Source organism: Branchiostoma floridae, chromosome 3, assembly GCF_000003815.2.
Source record: "Branchiostoma floridae strain S238N-H82 chromosome 3, Bfl_VNyyK, whole genome shotgun sequence".
NCBI lineage: Eukaryota > Metazoa > Chordata > Leptocardii > Amphioxiformes > Branchiostomatidae > Branchiostoma > Branchiostoma floridae.
In genome coordinates, this window is record NC_049981.1 from 30,544,511 (window position 1) to 30,566,972 (window position 22,462).

General features: G+C 39.9%; 2 protein-coding genes across 2 annotated transcripts in view; one reads left to right on the forward strand and one right to left on the reverse strand.

The window, feature by feature from the left end:
• Window positions 1-20: 20 nt before the first annotated feature.
• Window positions 21-17,810, forward strand: LOC118411820 (annexin A7-like). Its single transcript, XM_035814306.1, has 20 exons — window positions 21-42; window positions 664-771; window positions 1,691-1,723; window positions 3,606-3,838; window positions 4,331-4,345; window positions 5,062-5,118; window positions 5,609-5,665; window positions 6,193-6,249; window positions 6,768-6,824; window positions 7,950-8,006; window positions 8,949-9,005; window positions 9,925-10,081; window positions 10,749-10,843; window positions 11,084-11,197; window positions 11,689-11,779; window positions 12,484-12,563; window positions 13,120-13,290; window positions 13,827-13,902; window positions 14,558-14,670; window positions 15,309-17,810. The coding sequence occupies exons 1-20, from the start codon at window positions 21-23 to the stop codon at window positions 15,432-15,434; spliced, it is 1,776 nt and encodes a 591-aa protein (XP_035670199.1). The 3' UTR covers window positions 15,435-17,810.
• Window positions 17,811-18,986: 1,176 nt separating this feature from the next.
• Window positions 18,987-22,462, reverse strand: part of LOC118411821 (follistatin-related protein 5-like) — a 105,058-nt gene continuing 101,582 nt past the window's right edge. Inside the window, exon 18 of the mRNA XM_035814307.1 lies at window positions 18,987-22,226. Within this exon, the coding sequence (XP_035670200.1) occupies window positions 21,882-22,226 (345 nt within the window). The 3' untranslated portion in view covers window positions 18,987-21,881. The remainder of the gene's footprint in view (window positions 22,227-22,462) is intronic.

Genomic DNA, 22,462 nt, shown 5'->3' on the forward strand with positions numbered 1-22,462 from the left:
AGGAGAGGGAGGGGGAAGAGATGATAGATGTGAGAAGGAAGAGTAAATAAAAATGATCATAATAGAGGAAATAGAGAGATTGATGATATAGGATGTAGAAAAGAGATAGAAGAGAAGGAAGGAAATATAAGGAGGTATAATTTGTTTATAAGGATATAAACTGAAGGTTGAAAAAGAGTAAAGAATAAGAGAGGGAGAAATGAGGAAGATTGATACTGACTGATTATGATATGGGAAGAAAGATAGGGATTCATATTTGTGTAGGCTATATGATAATAACGTTAATGCCCCGCCTTATCCTCACCAAAGTATGCACGGATCAAATTTCGTGATCCACTTATACCTTAGTGTATACCAATGGTCATAACATCACATGTCTGTAACTCTTCGCAAGTTTACGTTCTGAAGTGATCGGTCATCAGTATTGATCCTGAAGAAGACGACAGTGGTCGTTGAAAACTTGATCCGTGTTTTCCATTGTGAAAGACGAAAGATAACGGATGTTATCTAAAATGTCTGATCATATCCAGTTGCTTGAGTAACTACTATTTGGCGTATCTTATTACCTGGATGTCTAACCTTCATTGATGAACTGGAAATGCATTTTCCTTTGAATTATAAACAATCAGAATTTTGCATCACGATTGCTTCCCTCCGTTCCAGCCGGCCCCCCACCCCCGGGAGCAGCTGTCCCAGGGTTCACAGCCCCGGGGATTCCCCAGCCCCAGGGACAGGACTACTCCCAGGGCATACCGGGACAATACCCCCAGGGTAAGCACCTCAGTGTAAATCTAACACTAGTTCACCTTTATCCATGTGGTAACCTACTGTAAATTCAGAAATGTTCGCGGTGGTTTTATGTTTGCGTTTTTTGCGGACTTAAAATCACTGCGAACATTTTTCCATTATAGTTTTTGACATCAGTCCATGGCGCTACCGCAAACTTAAAACCACTACGAATATCGTGGTTTTATTGGCACAGGGGGGGGGGGGCAAAAAAGAATAACCTGATTTGTGGTTTCTTTATGTGTCATTTTTTGTGCTTTGAACATAAATTATGTTAGTGCGTCATATCACATGATTAGTTGACTCAAAACTACAATGTAACTCACCTCACGCTTCTAAATATGATTTACAGGTACCGTTGTAGAAAGAAATTAACGATGGCTTTCTAAATCTGTTCTCCTTTGGCCTCAGAATTGTTATTTTCTTGGACCTGTAAGCCCCAGAACCTTGGACCTGTAAGCCACCTGACTATCTGACAGTACTGTTCATTCTCTAATCAGTCTAAAAACCAGCCTTAAGCCTTAAACTGCCAGAGTTTCAGCGCTATAAAATGCTATCAGTGCCAGGGTTGGCTGCTGACCTCCAAAAAGAACCCCCCGAACAAGGCCGAAGTCCCTAACTTCCGGGGTTCGTGCGCTATGCGCGCGCAAAGTTGCTACTTCGGGGGAATACGCTATCCCGGATATATCCGGGTGCGGCACACTGGACATGTATATGTGACGGATTTATCCGGGTTTGGCAGTTTAAGGGTTAAGACTTAACAAGTCTAAAAACCAGTCCTAAGACTACTGATTTTGTTCTGTTTTTTTTTTTTCTGGTCCATCAAGAAATGCTGGTTTTGACTATAACTTGGAAAACATGTCTCTAATGATGTACCCTATTATGCTTCTCTCTTTCACACCAGGACAAGGAAGCTACAACTCCTCTATTGGATTTGGTACAGTCTGCCTTAATTATTCTTCCCCCTACTAATACATCCAGGGTAGTTTCATTTGCAGGGCTTGGTCTGAGGGAGGTGGCTCGCTGGGTTTAATGGGGCTTTTGATATTTATCATGATGAGGCCAAACCAATTCTATTTGACTCTGTTATTTCTCGGATTTTCTCAGAAAAAAATTGGGTCGGTCGGTTGAAAAAGAAAATAAAGAAAAAACTTTTGCAAAAAGTAGGGGTTAGGAGAGATCGAGGGGTTTCCTCAAGTCACAGATAATTAAGAGGGTTCCTGGTAGCAAAGTCAAAGTTTGAAAAAAAAATTATAAACATACTGTCCAAAATAGGCAAGTACAGCTACTGGAATTTGAGGCCCATAGTTAATTTGAGAAAGGAGAGGCAGTGAAAATTTGTCAACACGTGGTGTACGTGTAGCCATCAATTTGAAATTTTTTTTTTTTAATTGGAAAAAATAGGGTAGGGAAATCCGAGAAACTACTAATAAAATTGGTGTGGCCTGATATTCAATACCGTTTCCACAGTTGGGCATTGTGCAGTACCTAGAACTTGACAATTAGAAATGTTCTTGTAGTATAAATGCATGACAAACACCATAAGATGTAGAATCATATGTTAAGTATCAAAAGCTTTCAAAAACATCAGACTGATATTACATTTTTTTTTTACTAACACTATTTTCATCTGGCTTGTGGCCTGCTCCACTTTCATTGGGGAATTCCAATAGAGCATCCTGTAAAATGTAATTATAGGCTTTTTGTGTCAAAATCAAGAACACAAAAAGAGAAATAAACAGTCCTGGATTTCCAAAATTTCCCAGAATTGTCAGTATGGTGCAACGTTAATCAGTATACAGGGAAGTTTTTATATTCTTGAGTTAGATTGAAGAATAGGCCACACTATATCATCCTCATCATCATTATTCATCCTCTATTTTGAGGTGCAGCAAGTAAAGTCTAATTTCCAGAACTGTCTGTCTCTCATCGCAGTGAGAAGTCCTAATCAGCCCTCTAGGCCAGTTTCTGACTCAATAAGTTTCTTCAAAGTTAGCCTTCGGTGACCAACATGTTTCTCACTCTACATAAATCAGGTGACCAGAACAGGAGTTTTCCGGCAGAGCCACATGGCCGGCAAGGAGTAGTCGCGTTGTTTAACAACAGAAGTAACATTTGGTAATGACCCATGTAGCTGACTATTTGTAATGTGTTTCCACCATGGTGTATCATACACTACCCTTAAAATTCTTGTATAAGTACCATCAAGTTTTTTGGAGCCACACTTTAAACTGTAAAACCACATGTGCACTGTAGTAATGAGCAACTAAACCAAAAATTGCCCAGGATTCAAAAATGGTTGGAAAAGTAACAACCTCATAACTCAAAATACATGTACCACCTTCACATTCAGGAAATTGCAGGTAAAACCAGAGCTGTGCAGGTATTTCTAATTTCTAATGAGTTACAGGCTTTATACATACAGAAGCACCCTTCAATGTGTCAGATGACAAATTCAAAATGGTGCTACAGTAGAAGCCATTTAATTGCACACACTATTTGCCCGAGCGTATTTTGTGCCATTATCCGGCTGGTGCAATAATGCGAAGTTGAACCGCGCCGGTTTAGGATTTGGGGATTCCGTACAGTTAACAGAAGTGTGCGTTAATCCATTGTACAATTAACTGGCTTCAACTGTACTAGGAGTTCAGTTCAGTTACTACTAGGAACATCTTCAAAACATTGTTGTTGCTGTTAAGGAAAAATTAATGCTGGTAAAATTTGCCCTGGTGACTGGTGACTGATTTTACACCTGTCCAGTGCAGCAAAGAAAAAAAGTCAGTATTTCGAACCACTGACCTGTGCTATCTTCCCTCCAGGTGGTCAGCCTGGGTACCAGCAGTCCGGCTACCAGCAACTGCCTGCGCCAGGCGGTTACCCACAAGCCCCTGCAGCTGGAGGCTACCCACAAGCCCCTGCGGCAGGCGGTTATCCACAAGCCCCTTCAGGCGGCGGCGGCTATCAGCAACCAGCCGCGCCATCTAACATCTACTCCGGCGGTGGCGGTGACCAGCCCCCACCCCCGGCCCAGCCGGCTGCGCCCAAACCTCAGGTGAGACCAGTGTTCAGGTTACGACATGGTCATATTGTAGGTCTGACGTGTCATAGGGTCTTGATGTTGATCAACCACTTAGAAGGATCTAGGACAGCTTTTTCCACAATAATAGTCAGCTGAATTTTGTATGGTACATGTACATGTACAACTGTTCGAATAACGCCCTCAGATTGCAATCATACAATAATTGTATGACGAGAGTGTCCAGTTGAAGTCCTTAGAAGCAAAGCTTACTATCATTAGGTATGGATACCTGTACACCTAATTAATAAGCTTGCCCAGATAAAACCAAATATTGTTTAAAACTGTCTATGATGAGAAAGAAACCTACATGTATTGTATCTACTTTGCGGAACAATGGATAATCTGAATGAAGAGCACCAAGACCTGTAGGTGTGGGTGTTCATACTAGTGTGTTAGATTTTGTATTACATTTACGATATGATTCAAAGTGCATTATTATGTATTTTTTTTTTGTGCACCCTGAAGGAAGAACTGCCAGAGGTGAGACCTGCTGTGCCTAGCTGTCTGAGTCTCGCCTTCCCACACTATTGCACAAACCTCTGACACTGCGTTTTGCTTCCAGGCTTTTGGGCTCCATCTGCGATTATACCTGTATGCACCTGAACTATGCATGGCCAGTTTGAACATTTGCCGTCACTTTTTTATGACAATGAAAGCTTCTATCCCTTGAACTTGAAGTGGCTTTAATTGCTGTGGACACCTACCTTGTTTTTACCATTCAAGATACACCAATTTTTGATTTTTTAGTTTGTTGGCTCTCGGATTGAAGAAAATTTAAAATTGCTTACCTGGAATAACATAATGTAAACAAAGCCCCAGGACGGGGTTTACTTGTTACACTCAATTTTATGAAGTGAATACAGTTATATCCTGTTGTGTTTATGATGTCCACTTGCTGTACGTTGTATTTTCACTTTTAAAAAATTAGAGAACCAAGAAATTAACTTGGTGTGGCCCTATGTCTTAATACAAATGAGAAAGATGATATGATGCCTTCATAAAGAATTCTGCTGAATGACAGTACAATGTCATAACCTGACCGAATTGCACTCCAACGGCTTGCACAACGCAGCCAACTCATGAGGTGCATGTAGAGGTTACCCCACAGATGTAAAGGTGAATTTAATATGTAATATATTTCTACCGTATTGTCCGTTTAAGTCACCTTTAAGCCGTCTGTGTCTTCATCCCTTCAGGAAGTCCCTGAAGACCCTTTTGCAGGAGAAGAACTTCCCCGGACACCTACAGATGATGTACCTTTTCTTCTTCTTCTCTCACTAGTTCCTGCATGTCAGCCGTGCTGCTGTAGCTGCAATCAGCCGCTGACAATAAGAGATTGTATAACACAGGCATTAAGTGTGGACTGCTGACTGTCATGAGATTTGTGACTTTTGCGCTTATGTCATAAAACATACTGAATTTTCTTCACATTGAAACTGGAGTCTGTCTATTATACTAACACTCGTTCACCTTTATCTGTTGGGTAGCTTATATCCATTGTTTTTAAAAATGGTATTTAGGTATTTCAAGTCAACAGTGATTTCAAATTGCAATATTTTTATGCGTCCTTTCACTTCATATCTTTAAGTGCCCTGTTTTTAAAGACAACGGATATAGGTTACCCCAAAGATAAAGGTGAACTAACGTTACATCTCTAGGGTGTTGTTTGCACAGTCACCTGTGTGTACTAGTGCAACGGTAGTGAACTCCTTTCTTGACTCCCTCTGTGTATCATTCCTTCAGGAAGTCCCTGAAGACCCTTTTGCAGGAGAAGAACTTCCCTGGACACCTACAGATGATGTACCTTTTCTTCTTCTTCTTCTCTCACTAGTTCCTGCATGTCAGCCGTGCTGCTGTAGCTGCGATCAGCCGCTGACAATAAGAGATTGTATAACACAGGCATTAAGTGTGGACTGCTGACTGTCATGAGATTTGTGACTTTTGCGCAAAGCCGCATATATCATAAAACATACTGAATTTTCTTCACATTGAAGTCTGTCTATTATACTAAAACATGTTCACCTTTATCTGTTTGGTTACCTACATTGTATATCTTTTTTTTAAACAGGGTATCTAGGAATTTCAAGTCAATGGACAGTGATTTCAAGTTGCAATATTTTCAAAGTATTGCATTTTTAAAACCACTTTTTGCATCCTCTGGCTCCTCTAAGTACCCTGTTTTTAAAAGCAATGGATATAGGCTACCCCACGGATAAAGGTGAACTGACGTTATAATCTCTAGGGTGTTGTCTGTACAGTCGCCTGTGTGTACTAGTACAACAGTAATGAACTCCTCTCTTGACTCCCTCTGTGTATCATCCCTTCAGGAAGTCCCTGAAGACCCTTTTGCAGGAGAAGAACTTCCCTGGACACCTACAGATGATGTACCTTTTCTTCTTCTTCTCTCACTAGTTCCTGCATGTCAGCTGTGCTGCTGTAGCTGCGATCAGCTGCTGACAATAAGAGATTGTATAACACAGGCATTAAGTGTGGACTGCTGACTGTCGTGAGATTTGTGACTTTTGCGCTTATGTCATAAAACATACTGAATTTTCTTCACATTGAAATTCGAGTCTGTCTATTATACTAACACTTGTTCACCTTTATCTGTGGGGTTACCTATATCCGTTGTTTTTAGAAACTGGGTATTTACAGGGATTTCAAATTGCAATATTTTCAAAATATTACATTTTTTAAAATCACTAATACTTTACACATCCTTTGACTTCATACTTCGGTATCTCTGTACCCTGTTTTTAAAGACAATGGATATAGGTTAACCCCACAGATAAAGGTGAACTAACGCCATATCTCTAGGGTGTTGTCCGTACAGTCACCTGTGTGTACTAGTACAATGGTAGTGAACTTCTTTCTTGACTCTCTCTGTGTATCATCCCTTCAGGAAGTCCCTGAAGACCCTTTTACAGGAGAAGAACTTCCCCGGACACCTACAGATGATGTACCTTTTGTTCTTCTCCTCTCACTAGTTCCTGCATGTCAGCCGTGCTGCTGTAGCTGCAATCAGCCGCTGACAATAAGAGATTGTATAACACAGGCATTAAGTGTGGACTGCTGACTGTCATGAGATTTGTGACTTTTGCGCATATGTCATAAAACATGCTGAATTTTCTTCACATTGAAATTCAAGTCTGTCTATTATACAAATGTACTAACACTTGTTCACCTTTATTTGTGGGGTAACCTGTATCCGTTGTTTTTAAAAACTGGATATTTAGGGATTTCAAGTCAATGAACGGTGATTTCAAATTGCAATATTTTCAAAATATTACATTTTTTAAATCACTGATACTTAAAACATAATTTGACTTCATACTTCGGTATCTCTGTACCCTGTTTTTAAACACAATGGATATAGGTTACCCCACGGATAAAGGTGAACTAACATTGAATCTCTAGGGTGTTGTCCGTACAGTCACCTGTGTGTACTAGTACAACGGTAATGATCTCCTTTCTTGACTCCCTCTGTGTATCATCCCTTCAGGAACCCCCTGAAGACCCTTTTGCAGGAGAAGAACTCCCCCGGACACCAATAGATGATGTACCTCTTCTTCTTTTTCTTCTCTTACTAGTTCCTGCATGTCAGCTGTGGTGCTTTAGATGCAATCAGCCGCTGACAATGAGGGATTGTATAACACAGGCATTAAGTGTGGACTGCTGACTGTCATGAGATTTGTGACTTTTGCGCTTATGTCATAAAACATACTGAATTTTCTTCATATTGACATTGAAGTCTGTCCTTTATACTAACAATTGTTCTCCTTTATCTGTGGGGTAACCTACATGTATATCCGTTGTTTTGAAAAACGGGGTATTTAGGGATTTTAAGTGGACAGACATTTCAAATTGCAATATTTTCAAAATATTACATTTTTTAAATCACTGACACTTCACACATCTTTTGACTTCATGCCGGTATCTCTGTACCCTGTTTAAAAGACAATGGATATAGGTTATCCCACGGATAAAGGTGAACTAACGTTGTATCTCTAGGATGTTGTCACCTGTGTGTACTAGTACAAGGGTAGTGATCCCCCTTGACTCCCTCTGTGTATCATCCCTTCAGGAAGTCCCTGAAGACCCTTTCGGAGGTGAAGAACTTCCCCGGACACCTACAGATGATGTACCTTTTCTTCTTCTTCTTCTCTCACTAGTTCCTGCATGTCAGCTATCATGCTGTAGCTGCTGCATGGTAGTGCAGTTGTCGTGGGGTGCTTCATATCTCTGTGCTGCTACTGTGCCTTGTATGTACGTACAGTACATGTAGTTATAATAAAATATACCAGGGTCCTCCCTGTGATTTTTTCACAGCGTAGGGGGCATCTTAGTGCGGCATGTACAAAATGTAGAGCAGGTGTGGCATCCTCCCCCTGCAAATTCTTAAATGTACAAGCTATAACAATATTTTCTGCATTATGAGGGCCAAATTTAATCAACATTTTGTTTTACCTTTCTTACAAAACGACAGAAAAGCCACCGACATGTACTGTATGTTGGTTGAAACGCAATGTACATGTACATGTAGGGGTCCAAATCATAGCAAATTAAAGCTACATGTACAGGGGGATACAAGTCACAGCTTAGGGTCCCTGTAGATATACATGCACTGGCGAGAACCATGATGTTAGCCACGTTGCTTTTAAATTTGTTGCATGGTAGTGCAGTTGTCCATGCTCTGTGCTGCTACTGTGCCTTGTATGTAGTTACATGTACATGTACTATGCACAAGCTTCTCACAGCCCCAATTTACCAGACTGGTGGTTGTAGCTTCTACTGTAAATATGTACAAAGCTGCATTCTACATGTACTCAACTGTAGTCAAATCTTATTCTGGAGTACTAGAGCTTCATGAAAATGACTCATTATAAGGTATTGTCCTACTGTACATCAGATTCTGTACATCTGTCTTCTTTGCTTCTCATAGATCTTAAATTATTTTTCCTTGCAATCTGGTTTTCATAACTCAAGTTTACTTTAGGCATATATTTTTTTTAAGTATGCATATTAAAGCACTCAATGACTCTTTTAATTAATTACTTTGTAAAGCTGCAATTCACTCCTTCAGGAACCCCCTGAAGACCCTTTTGCAGGCGAAGATCTCCCCCGGACACCCACAGATGATGTACTTTTTCCTTCTTCTCTCTGTTATTCGTACATGTCGGCAACAAAGCAAAAAAGCTGCGTTTTATTGCAGTTGTTCTAGATGCTTTGATGTCTGATTTATTCCGTATCCTACACTGTATCAGTCATATACTTGTAATTCCCTCCATGGCATAAGACACCAGCTTTGCAGGCACAGTGCTGTGGAATAGATGCCATATTTTCTGTGCTGCTTTACTGGATACTACAAAATGTACATTCAATTACTACGACTTGCTTTGCTTGTTGCCAACCCTGTTAACATGTACATCAGTCAGTGTAACTGCACTGTGTCATGGCATACTGGCTTTGCATCTAGTACTGTGGTGTAGAAGAGGCATTCTCTATGCTGCTATGTCTTAGTTTCTGTTTGTTTAAACCTTTGTTTATTGCTGTATAATGTATGTTAGCGATTTGTCTTGACCGGACTGCAAGAGCTGTTTGAATGGGAACAAAGCCGCTGTCTGTCATGCTAGTTTCCCCATCATTCCTGATTTTTGATTTTTTCTTACAGAAACGCACCAACAATCCGTATCCCTGCTTGATTGTTTGCAGACCAATAGAATGCTTCTTACAGATTGTTTTCCACAATTTACTTAATAGATATATTGCAGGCTATTAGAATATGATGATTAGCATATGAATATGCTGTACCTATTCATATGCTTCGGCAATCAGTTTTGCCTTTGTTTCCAGATGAAGATGATTACACTATATATTTGTATTTGCTTACACTTGTATTTGCAAGCCTTTAGAATGCTTGAAGTGCTTCATATTTTCAGGCATTTCCATTGTAGGCTCCGCCCCCTCAGCATATATGGTAGTAACCAGTCCTCATTTGCATTTCAAGCTTTGCCCCCCTCACCAAATATGGTAGTAACAAGTCCTCATTTGCATTTCAGGCTCCGCCTCCTCAGCCTGTCCCACCAACCCACGAGCTGTCCCAGATGTCCCTCGGGGGCTGGCAGCCTGGCCAGACCCGCGGCACCGTCGTCCCTACGGAAAACTTCGACGCTGAGGAGGACGCTAAGATCCTACGCAAGGCCATGAAGGGAATGGGTACGTCTTAAGATATTTCTTGACTTCTTAAATCTACCATAATCTGACTTCAAGATTTCAAATTGAATAGTGTCTGTATTTTGCTTGTTTGAAATGTGAGAACCCATTTTTGCATGATGTTATTCTGTCTGTGTTGTGCTGTGTTTTGTTTCCCATCACAAAGTGATGAATCCAGGGCACAGTCATAGGTAAAACAATTTAACAACTTCTCCTAGGCATTGTCCCATCTCTTTGACATTTTAGTGTCTTAAAGAGCCTATGACATTTTTCAAAAAGAGCCATTGAAAGCAGCAGACTATAAATAACTTCCCTTTTATTGACAACAAAGCCATCTTTATTTATAGAAGTAGCAAAACCTTCCTCTTGCCACAGATACATATCGATGAGAAGGCTATGCTGGCTGGCTGAACAAAGTAACACTACCCTTTTCAACCTCCTTGCTTAAACATTGTACCTTGATCTGAATGAAACAGCACTGCCAGTCTGTAGGTTTTCCCTGTGACAACCATTCTGTATAACAGGTACAGATGAGAAGGCAATCCTGGAATTACTGACTGAACAAAGTAACACTTTAATAAACACTGTACCTTAATGTGAAGGAAACCGCACTGCCCGTTTGGCAGGTTTTCCCTGTGCTAACAAGACAACTGTTCAATCTGTATAACAGGAACTGATGAGAAGGCCATCCTGGAGCTGTTGGCTGAGCGCAGTAACGCCCAGCGACAGAAGATCAAGCTGCAGTTCAAGACCATGTATGGCAAGGTGGGGACAGTTTTTTTTTAAAACAAGATAGCAAGGTCATTGTCTCTGTTTTTGTCAGCAGGGCTAGCCCTTTGTAATAGCCATAGGCTAGTTGGGCAGCCCTGGCTGTGTGTGCTAAGCAGCCAAACCAAGAAATAAAATAGAATAAAAGAGTCTCTTTATTTAGTGACATACCAACCTGATGAAACTATAATTCATGGATTCCTGATGTCTTGTTTGCTTCCATACATGTACGTGTAGGACCTGATCTCGGACCTGAAGTCTGAGCTGAGCGGAGACTTTAAGGAGAGTGTGATGGCGTTGTTCGTCCCCACTACGGAGTACGACGCCTGGTGCCTCAACAACGCCATGGTGGTACGTAAATTTACATTTACGCTTATCTTCTTATGACATTATTGCCCCATGGTCAAACACCAGCTTCCTAGATGCAATCTTATCTTATTGCTGTAACATATTAGACAACTTGTCCTGTTTCAGGTGTTGGCAAGATTTATTACATGAAGCAGCTTCTACCACATTGGATGATAAAAAGTTCCGCTCTACAGTATTCAAGAAAAAACCATCTCTGAAACATGTTAAATCAGGGATTTTGAGACTTACAATTGTCTTTTTTTAACTTAATTATGCTACAATTTTAAGTCCATGTTTATTTCATATGGTACCAAAAAGCACACATTGTATGTTTCTGTGTTAACCCATGTTCAAAATGGTGGAACATTCTACAAAATAGAGCAGGACCTTTTTCTCCAGCTCCAACTTTTTCATACTCCATGTACAACATGTGACCTCTAGCAGATCACACAGGTACTGCAGGGACATTAATCTCCAAACTCTCCCTCCCTCAGGGCCTGGGCACCAATGAGGAGGTGTTGATTGAGATCCTGTGCACTCGAACCAACGAGGAGATCGCAGAGATAGTCAGGGTCTACCGCGACAGTAGGTTTTACTTCTTCTCATGTGCAAAATGTATCTGTTGTTGTGCTTGCAGGCTTACTTAGGCCATGCCAGTGGATTTACAAAGTCTTGGTTTATTTTTTTTAGATAGAATTTTGCAAGCAGAAATCATAAAAGCATAGGGCAGGAAGGAAAACTTAAATAAATTTGTATGGGTCAGTATGACCATATTCACTCCATAACACTGAGTGCACCAAGGCATAAACCTGGTCCTCTGGCTTTGTTTTCATTATGTTATTTCAATTAAGTATATCTTTTAGACCAACAGATTAAACTGATGTGGCCTTAGGATACACGTACCTGTACAATTTTTGTACTACTAGCCTCCTTTGTGGCATATGAGCGCTTCAGTTTGTTGTTCAATATATTTTGAAAATCACGAATCAGCACTCCCCAGTAGTAAACACCAGTGCTCGTGGAAGGCCACGAAGGGGCTGCATATTAGATGGTCTTGTATCTTTTTTTTCTTCCTACCTTTGGTTGCTGTCTTCCTACAAAAAAAGAGCTGACAGTGTTATTAGAACCGTAGATTGTTACAAAGACCAAATTTAGAACAGAAACAATTCCTCAGCAGGAAAAATGTTAATGAATGAATGAACATTGCACATTTTTTATGTTGAGCTATAAATACAGATCATGAAAAAACATATTCAATATACATCAAACAGTGTCATTTTTCCCCTCAGAATTCCACCGCGACCTGGAGAAAGACGTCGTTGGGGACACAAGCGGACACTTCAAGCGTTTGCTTGTCTCCATGACAACGGTAAGGTGTACTGTCAAGTTGTTATATTTTGTCCAAGTTGTGTTTTGATGAAAACAAAGTGACAATGTGCCAAAAAGTGTTATTCATGTAACTGGATATGATTTTGGAAACGTCAGACGTTTCCTCTGATGTTTCCTGGTAGAAAAATGCAAAATCATTCCCAGTTACTTGAGTAACTGCTTTTTTGAATCAGCAGCAACTACAAAGTGAGTGAGTGAGTGAGTGAGTGAGTGAGTGAGTGAGTGAGTGAGTGAGTGAGTGAGTGAGTGAGTGAGTGAGTGAGTGAGTGAGTGAAAGAGTAAGATTAAGATAAGGTAAAGTTAACATACCTGTCAACATTTGAATGACTAGTGTTGCATTGCAGTGCTCAAAATAGTCTTCTTTCAGACAGGTACCGGTTGCGCCATCAACTTTTTAGCTTCCCAGTAAAGTTGCGCCAAGCAAAATATGGTTGTGTTTGCAAGTGTGCAATTGGGTATTTCAAGCACTGCATTTTCTTTTCTTTTGTACAATGTAATGTTTGTTTGTTTGTTTGTTTGTTTGTTGTTTCCTCCAGGCTAACCGAGACGAGGTGAAGGAGGTTGACCTTGAGAAGGCTAAGAAGGAGGCTAAGGAGCTGTACAAGGCGGGAGAGAAGAAGTGGGGAACGGACGAGTCGGAGTTCAACCGTATCCTCGCCTGTCGCAGCTTCCCACAGCTCAAGGCTACGTTTGACGAATACATCAAGGTGTGTGTTTATTTATTTGTTTGTTAAGGATGTGGGCTACATTATGTAGCATCAGATGCAGTTACATGTACAAGCACAGATAAAGATACAGGTACAATGTAGAGGTACGGTATAGGTACAGGTACAGTTAGAGGACTGGACCTGTACCTATCCTGAACAATTTGACAAAGCCCATCAATTTACTTGGTTCTGAAATTTTTTAAAGTAAAAATATAGCAAGCAAACATCATGAAAGCATAGGGTAGGGAGGAACATGACAGTGTGCTCACTTCATAAAACAGAGTGCACCAAGGTATAAACCTGGTCCTATGGCTTACTTTTCATAATTTTCAGTCTAGTGAAGCATTTTATTTTTAAATCCAAGAACCAACAATTGAAATTTGTGAGGTCTTACCTGTGGTCTTCAATGATGATACCTGCTATAAACATGAATTAACAGTTAACAGAATGTTTCTTTAGGTTTCAGGTATCTTATCATGTTTGCATACTTTTGAGATGATCTCAAATAAAAGTGTCCGTTATAATATTTTACACAGGTCTCCCAGCGTGACATTATGGGCACAATCGACCGTGAATTCTCTGGACATGTGCGTGATGGGATGAAGGCTATTGGTGAGTGAAAATGGATTATTATGTTTACCTTCGTGGAGGGGAAACATATTGTTTTTGCTACATTTCTTCTTCTTCTCCTTCTCCAAACAAATAACCTGTACCAGATGGCTGTCATAATGTGGAGGTGTTCAGTTACAAAATGTAGCAACTGGCAGCCAGGAGAGAGTGGAGGGGCTGGTCTTCATACACAATGAATGTGTTTGAGGAAGAATAAACACAGCAGTAGTTTATTAGGCTATACCTTACAAATTTAAACGCTATGTATTTGCTTTCTGTAGTTCTATTTTCTTTTATCTTCTGCTTGTTCTAGGAATTGATTTATCCACCATTTCTCTGTAGGTTACTGGCGCTGTTAGTCAGGAGCAAGGTCATCTATGGTTAGGGTTTGGTCAGCGAGGTTGCTTACAGTAACTACAAAGTTTTCAAATTTTGAAACATCAAAGTCAGGAAGTCAGAGTAAAGCAATGAGAGGAGGGCACTGGAGTTAGAATAGGATAGATTCTAGGCTAGTTCCATCCCAGTGCCGACTTTGGGTTGGGGAGTGGTTGAGAGCAAAGTTTTGGGAAGGTCCAGACTGCGAGCCCAAAGTTGTACATTTTGTTGCTGACATTACTGCACTCGGAACTGGTCACTAATGTGATTTTCACCCTTACAGTCATGTGCGTGCGAAACCGCCCAGAGTTCTTTGCTGACAAGATCTACAAGTGTGTGAAGGGGCTGGGCACCGACGATCACACCCTGATCCGGGTCATTGTCACTCGCAGTGAGGTAAGTTTAAACCTAGAAGCAAATGAGACATAGGAGTTTTCTTTTACACAACCAGTTAATCTCACCTTAGCTGACATTTTGATGTCTGTCAGACATCTTCCTCAGAGCTTCTAACTGGAGTTCTGCTTCTTGCTGCTATATGTAGCCGATGTAGGTGGCGCTTTTGCGGCGAGAACACTATGATCCCAAACGTGGCTGAGTTTCTTGTCCTATGATCTACCAACCTGATAAAATTATTTTCAGTAGAAGCGAATGACTTTGGAATAATGCATTTTGCATCATATAGGGTTAGGGACGAGTAAGAAAATATCCTGCATCTGAACAGAAATGTTTGCTTCCTATCAACTGTAATGCAGTCGTAAGTGATATTTTATCAAGGCCATTTCCATATCAGGATTACATGTATATCAGTGGATTGATTAAATGATTGATTGATTGATTGATTGATTAATTAGTTTTTGCACCTGACATTGACAAGGAAAAGAAACATAGTATGTATGTACGTCTACAGGGAAAAAAATATATATATTTGATAGGCTAATGCTAGTTCTTCCATTCTCTAACTTTACATTGGCCTTAAAGTATTTATTCTATTTCAGTTTGTCAAACTATGTTGTTTTTTTCCCCCAATTTCCCAGTATGACATGGTGGAGATCAAGCAGGTGTTCCTGAACAAGTACAGGAAGACGGTGTGGAAGGCCATCGACTCTGACACCAGCGGAGACTACAAACGCATCCTGCAGGCACTCGTCAAGAAGGACTGAGGACACCTCTCCGCCTCGGGATTAGAACTTGAGACACGGTGGCTCTTCACACGTTATACAACAGTCTTTCCTATATACCTGCATAGTTTACACATTACATCAGGACTGAGGTAGACGTTAATACTACAGACAAGTAGAACTAGAAACACGGTGGCCCTTCACACGTTATAAAAGTCTTTCCTATATACATATACCTGCATAGTTTACACATTACATGAGGACTGACTCAAAGGTAGATCCTTAGACTACAGACAAGCGCTGCATATGTTATAAAAATGTTCTTTCTTATCTGAAAAGTTTACACAAGAACGTAAGGGACTGACAATAGACATTGATAGTGCTGTATACATTTACTGTTATACAATATTATAGCTCTGTAGAATTTTAAACAATAGACAAGCGCTGCATATATTATATCCAATAGTCTTTCTCTTCTACCTGGTTTACTCATAGAATTGAGGGGACACACAACTCTCACTGAGCAAGCGTAGAACAATGGACAAGGTATTGCTATGTACATGTACATCAGGCAACACCAATAGATTTACTTGGTTCTCAGATTCTTTTTCAAATTAAAATATAGCGAGCGAACATCATAAAAGCAAAGGGTGGAGAGGAGAACTTGAATGTGACCGTATTCAGTCCATAAAACTGAGTGCACTAAGGTATAAACCTGGTCCTCAGGCTTTGTCTTCATTATGTTTTGCCAGTTAAGAATTTTTTTTTTTAAATCCGAGAACCAACAATTTAAATTGGTGTGTCCTTACCATCATGCCATTGCACAGACTTTTCAACTATAGACATAGCAGTACTGCACTTGCATGCATGATACAATAGTTCTAGACATAGAAACCTTTACACAGAAGTGCTGAAGGCTTGTAAACAGTGGTAGTGCTAAATTTAGTAGACAATAAGTGTTTCTTCTATGCATGTATAGTAGGTGTTGCAAACCATACACATCACTACAAAAAGAATTTTGCACAGTAACGGGCCCCTGGGGCATTATTATGTAACACGCTGAAATCATTACACAGTAGAGATAGCTCTGATGGTTTTCACAGAGTTAACTCTCTAAACAAGACTTAAATCTTCAGTGCAGCTGCAGAATTAACTTTGAAGTTCAACAAACTTTATACAACAGTGCTGAAGGCTTAATGCACAGAAGGTACAATTATGAAGAACTTATACATGCTCTATACTGGAGGCATTTGTGAAAGCTTATTTTTTAATCAAGAATAATTATGCTGATGTAGAAATTATTGTAGTGGCTGAAGAAATATTGTGTATAATGTAGAATGCATCAATTGTAGCAAATTTGAGAATATAGACGCTAATTAGGAAAGCAGAAAGGAAGGAAGCTTTTGTTTTCAGGTTTCTGCACAAAGAATTTTAGCTGCTTTGGTAAACATTGTGGTAGTTACAATACAGAGAGAGTTCATACAGATTTTTGGGATTGTAGGTAGAACTTTGGTGTAGAAAAAGTTGGTTGCATTGTTCAGTGTCACATCATTCTGGCTATATGTTCATCAGTGTATCTGTATATCCTGTCAACGATTGTGTGGTTGAATAAACATTTTGGAAACTGGACTTTCTGTACTTTAAAGGGCTGAAAACTTAATGTACGATCCCCGAGTGAATCCATTATAGCAGGTATTGTACAGTAATAAGCTAGTTCAGGGTTGGAAGTGCACATGCACTGTGTGCTGCAGAGTGGATAATATGTCAAAGTGGATCGTCCCTTGCCATTCTTTATGTATTGCCAGGGGCACTGTGTTTTAATTGCAAAGTATGTGACTGTATAATTGCAACTCGCCCCTCAACTTCGACCTACCACTCATGGTGCATTGCACTGCATGTGCTCACTTCACACTCTGAACTAACTTATCCTATCCGGCACCATTGCTTTTGGTGCACTGTCAAGTTCATATGTCAACCTCACCTATAATTCACCAAGATGTCAGTTCCAAGGTGAAGTACAATATGTTTAACCTACATGTTTTGGGGGTTATTTTCTAACTTAAAGTTTGACTAGCAATGATGTTGCTATAAAGACACAAAGCTTGCCCAAAGACTTTCACATTGTACCTTATAGTCTTGAGACCTAAAATATTGTAAAGACGTTATTTGCACCGTTACATGATGATGTTATTATATATGTGCTACCTCCTTGATCAAATGACTGTGAATCTTTGTTTTAGACAGGCAGTATAGCACCATTAGGTTTCTAAATAATGTGAAACGTAGTACGTGTTCTCCAAGCATGTGTAAGGATCTGGCAAATCCTTGTGGTGTTTTGCACCAGTCCTGATTTTGCAACATTCCTTGCATTCTCCACCAAAATCCTATAAAAAGAGTACAGAATGTTGCAAAAACAGATATATAAGTCTGAGAATGATCTAGATATTGATGACATCTTAGAGACTGAAAAATACACACCTATGAATGTATGTATTGAATGGAAACTCAGCTGTCTTTGTAGCTGCTGGTGTGTTGGTCGGTAAAGGATAAAAGTTGAATCTTTTGAAGGAGGGAGTATCATGTGAGTTTACATTTCTTGTGTTAAAAAGTGATCTAAGTGTACTGTTACAGTAACATGCAGTTTATGTATACATTTGTACATGTGAGTCAACTGTGTTTGTTGAGCAAGCTTGTCATACAATGTATGAACTGTTGTCACGACTCCAATGCAACTTCACCTCATCTGTCATATGTCTGTACTACTACACATTAGAAGCAGAAGTGTCTGAATTTATTTTAGAGAGCAAACACAGTTTACCTGAGGATTCTTGCTAGCTGACAAAGAGGACAAAGAAATCTGTAATGACGAGAAGACTATCTTGAAGGAAACATGATTGATGTATTGACAACCAGAGGAACAAAAATAAAAATTCATGTCTGGTGACATATTTGTTGAGTGAAGTTGTTCATTCTCTAATTTGTAAGGCAACACAAAATTTATTTGTTGCTTCTCGGATTTTTTCAGATAAATATTTAACCAACAGGTCAATTTTTTTCAAAAGGTCTGGGGGAAGATATACCGCTTAGATTACAGCCTGAGGAGTTCAGTGGCACGTTTTATGCGATGAATCCCTTTGTTTGATTTGTTGCTAATGTTACTACGTTGCATTTCCTTAAAGCGTTAAAAGAGTTATTTATAATGTTTACCAAGAGGGCCCTCTTTCATACCGCAACAGCTTTTGAAACGTATGGCTGGCCATGCACCTGTTGCATAGTTGTGCTCTTGCGTGGTACAGAAGCGCCACCTAGTGTGTGTTGACGGTATCTCGGGAGAAAAAACAAGCGTTACAAGGTAAGAACTGTAAGGGCTTCTCATATAGTGTGTTAAAGCTTTTGTGTCAAATCAAACTTGCATCAAATCAAACTACATGTACATGTACTTTTAAGTCAAGTTTGATTTTATACAAGTTTGGAGTTTAAGAACTTTTTGTACAACAGCCCTATGCTATCAGCAAATACAACCATCTCTAGACAACTTCATCAGTAACTGTTGATTTCATTAACCAACGCAAAGAAAGATTCACTCTCTGGACAGTAGTTATACTTTTTATGTGTTTTTTTTTATTGTTAAGGTTTGCAAAGCATGTGTCTGCTCGCAAGCTACAGTACAGTCATCAGTGCACAGCCAAGGGCCTCTAGCTCCTTTATCTGAGCATGTTGAGGCATGATGTAAAATTACCACAGCAAGGGCCCACTAGCTCCTCTGCCTGAACACGTTGAGCATCTATGTAACACCACCACACCGTTGTATTAGGTAAGGGCTGTGATAATCAGACATTTCTTACATCTGATTGCTCGGGCTTGCGGACCTCCTCATCGCCAACATATGACATGCACAACCATTTAACTCGTTTCCCAGCATTCCTGTACACTTTTAAGTCTCTAACATTAACCTGAAAACTGAAAAGCCTGAAATCCAGCCTTGCTAAGCTTCAATTCAATTCACTTCTTGCTTCTGCCAAAACCGAAGCTGAAGAAGGCTGCATCCCAGGCTACAACAGTTCTGATGTCATGGATTGTACATGTATCTACCCTATCACGTGTATCAGCACACAACACACCAACAACAATCTTCTTTGGCTACAGGGAAAAGTGCCAGACGCGGATTTCTCTCAGTATGCACATGCAGCAAGAGCAATAATTATTATCATTGAATTCTCTGTACAGAATTAATTCCAAGGCTTCTTCTATGACATTTCTGTCTCCTTAGCATACATGGTCTCCTATGATAGACACCATACAAGACAAGCTATGACTGATGTAGGCAAACTTCACAATTTCAGAAGATGTTTGAGTAACTCCAAACTATCTTAAAGGAAAGTCAACTTGAAGAAAGTTGTGAGAATTTGATGTTTCTGAATAAAAGAACTTGAATTTGGTTTTCTCATGGTAGAAATTCCATTTTGCAGGTCCAAAACGTGTGGTTTGGGTAATTTCCACCTTAAGTCATTGACAATATCCCAGACTTGTCACTCAGGCCGTAACAATATGTGTGCATTTTGCTATAACTATGTTTACCCGAAAGATTGGTTCACTATTTGTGATTTGATAGTACAAGAAAGTGTTTTCACATGACAATTTGTATGATTTGAAAATTTCTTGGCTTTCCAACAATGATAATTGTGAAGCACACTTTCATAAATCTTTGCCAAGCCACTTGCCCGGTAAGTACATTACATACATGTACATCAAGAGGAGAGATGCAATAATATCAACAAAAGTGGATATACAACATATTACAACCACAACAATTACTTCATATAGTATGTTTGTATTCCTTACATCTAAAAGAGTTTGCTACATTCATACAGCTAGAACTTTTAGGCAACTAGGAATTGATTAAGGTTCCACTCAGGTACATAATTTGTAAGATTCTAAAATTGTGGCATTTGATCCTAACCATATGCTTTGTGTTACATGTAAGAAATGGATACATCATATTAATAATATGCAGCTTTTCAACAAATGTACATACAGACAGGCTTGTTTCTGATATCGCATATAATGTTCAGGTACAACCTTTATATTATAACTCGGTGTAAGCTCAGTGTATACAATGTGATTATCACAATACAGTATTTGCTGAGATATAAAGTATCCAAGGAACAACCATTCAAGATAATGAAATCTAATTTGTTACCAAAAGTCAATAACCCAGCAATGGGCCGTCATCCAAAGCCAGCCCTGATACAAACTCAGTAGTTGTTTCCCAACAGCTTGCATAGAAGAGTGCTGGCTTCAGGAGCCCTTTGTTGGGCTATATAGTTTAAAAATTCTAAATATCTTTTACCAACGCTTTTGAAGGCTCGTATAACATCTATTAAATGTATACAGAATGATAAATGATATATTCCAATACAACGTACACTTTACAAAAATCATGGTAGTGAACTCAAACCACAGTGGTCATGTCTCTAAACAGAGTCAACAGTTGTCTCATTTACAGCATGCTTAGACACATTGATCAGATTGTCTGGATCGCAACAGGGAGATCCTGGGATCCCATGTTTAGATCAGTCTTGGTTTAAACCTTTAAGTCACACTGATCACACGTACGGTTGTTGTAGTCTAGAGTCTTAGGAGCTACCTTGCATTAACTAGTAAGTCCTCAGTGCCACTACATGTCTATGTACAGTAGGCATTCTACTCTGCACTTTTAGACTTCAGATCTTTTATCGAGATCGCAGCACATTTATTTGATGGAGATCAGTAATGGGCTTTCAGTATCAGTAAAACTAGGATATATCCAGGATAATGCAGTTAGAGACTTTTCTAGACACAATGAGGCATACTTTACAATGGGATGTCAAACTGCTCTACTCTAATAATTGTTGTCACAGTACTCTTTCTGTTGGTATTGGACTACATGATCATATGTATTGTACAGCACACTCAGCATCATCCAATACCTAAATGCCTAAAACATTTTATGAGAGCTGAGTTACATTGTTCTATATTTTACTTAGCATGAATCACTGATCTTTAATACACCAATACAGATGGGAGTGGGGTCAGCATTTGTGACATTTACAGTCAAGAATTTTCTGTTGATAACGGAAAAGTTATCTGGTTTTGCTGTGTTTTACTTTAAATAAGTGGACCTTAGGGTTAAGCTTTTCAGGACATACATGATTGTACAGTGTTAAAAAAGTCACCTCTGAGAAATTAGCAAAATTTTCCGTCAGGCATGCTTCTCGTTTCCTAAGAAAACTTCTAGAATGTGAGTTCCCCGCTGTCGAAACGTTTCATTGTTCTCACAAGAATTGCACAGTTTTTACCACCTTCACAGCTATAGTGGGGAGTTCACACACAGAGGTTGCATCTCGTTTTGCTGACACAATTTGTTGCCAGGAATTCAGAGGACGTTTCCCTTTTCAAAATTGCAACCACGATTTTCTTAATTCACTTTAATGCATCCCGCAAAATTTATCAGAGCTCCCCCACCCATACAATGACGTTGCCGTGCTTCACCTGGTCAATTTCGCAGTTGACCTTGTCCAGTTTTGAGTCGACCACAAAGATGGCCTCCTCGGACGGAGAGACGAGGTAGTTTCCAAAGAGCCCCGTGCTGATGATGGCGCGGTTACTCTCGTCCCACGGCCAGTGCTCCACCGGCATGGCGGACTTCACGCCCTTGATCATTTTGACCTTGCCGTTGAGGAGGTTGACGAAGAGGATGTCCGTCTTGCTCTCGGAGCTGACGTAGAGGTTGTAGGAGTTGAAGCCGCTGGTCGGGTGGAAGGCCACGTCGCTCACATGCAGGTTGGTGTGAACCTGAAGCAGAGCACAAGCAATCAACTTGCTGTAACAAAACCCCAGCAAGAGCCATCAACTACCGTGGACTCAACATCTGGAACAGTCTACCACCAGACATAAGCACAGCCCCAACTCTGGGTTCCTTTAGGACACTTAAACGACCGAAATGACGGGTTCGAATCATGTGGCAGCTCTTACTGATAATAGCTGTATTTTGTACTGTGTATCATCATCATCATGTAAAATTGTTTGTA

What these genes read in the sequence shown, in the direction of transcription:
- LOC118411820 (XM_035814306.1), top strand. Translation starts at nt 21, where the DNA reads ATGATAGATGTGAGAAGGAAGA. An exon ending in AGTCAGGGTCTACCGCGACA is followed by an intron (nt 11,780 to 12,483) that starts GTAGGTTTTACT and finishes TTTTCCCCTCAG; the next exon opens with AATTCCACCGCGACCTGGAG. An exon ending in TGCTTGTCTCCATGACAACG is followed by an intron (nt 12,564 to 13,119) that starts GTAAGGTGTACT and finishes TGTTTCCTCCAG; the next exon opens with GCTAACCGAGACGAGGTGAA.